General features: G+C 67.8%; 1 protein-coding gene across 1 annotated transcript in view; it reads right to left on the bottom strand.

Moving 5' to 3' along the window:
- Positions 1 to 59: 59 nt before the first annotated feature.
- The window catches only part of LOC104501973 (acid-sensing ion channel 4-like), a gene marked incomplete at its 3' end in the record, with an annotated part of 732 nt that continues 443 nt past the window's right edge, over positions 60 to 348 (bottom strand). Inside the window, 2 exon segments of the mRNA XM_010145872.1 lie at positions 60 to 191; positions 193 to 348. Coding sequence (XP_010144174.1) covers positions 60 to 191; positions 193 to 348 — 288 coding nt within the window.

Raw genomic sequence — 348 nt, 5'->3', positions numbered from 1 at the left:
CCCCCCGGGGCCGGCCGCCCCCGGGCCTCCCCCCCGCCGCAAAGTCCCCGGGGCCGCACCGCTCGCCCCGGTAGCTGCAGCTCAGCAGCATGTCCTCCAGCTGGTGGCAAGTGCGGTTAAAAAACCCCTGCAAATTTTCCAGTGCGGTGCCGGGCCGGGGTGAAGCCCAGCTCCATCCCGGGCTCGTAGTCGACCAAGGGGGCCACGTAGAGCAGGTCCTCGTGGCTGAGCTGCGAGACCCGCACACGGTTGATGTTGCAGAAGGTGACGGCAGGAAAGGTCATCTCGGGGCTGTCCTCCTCGCTGAGCAGCGTGACGTGGTGGTACTCCAGGTAGTAGGCGATGCGG

This window comes from Buceros rhinoceros, unplaced genomic scaffold (assembly GCF_000710305.1).
Source record: "Buceros rhinoceros silvestris isolate BGI_N320 unplaced genomic scaffold, ASM71030v1 scaffold25901, whole genome shotgun sequence".
NCBI lineage: Eukaryota > Metazoa > Chordata > Aves > Bucerotiformes > Bucerotidae > Buceros > Buceros rhinoceros.
Note: the sequence above shows the minus strand (reverse complement) of the source record. Positions and strands in the feature narration are given on the sequence as shown.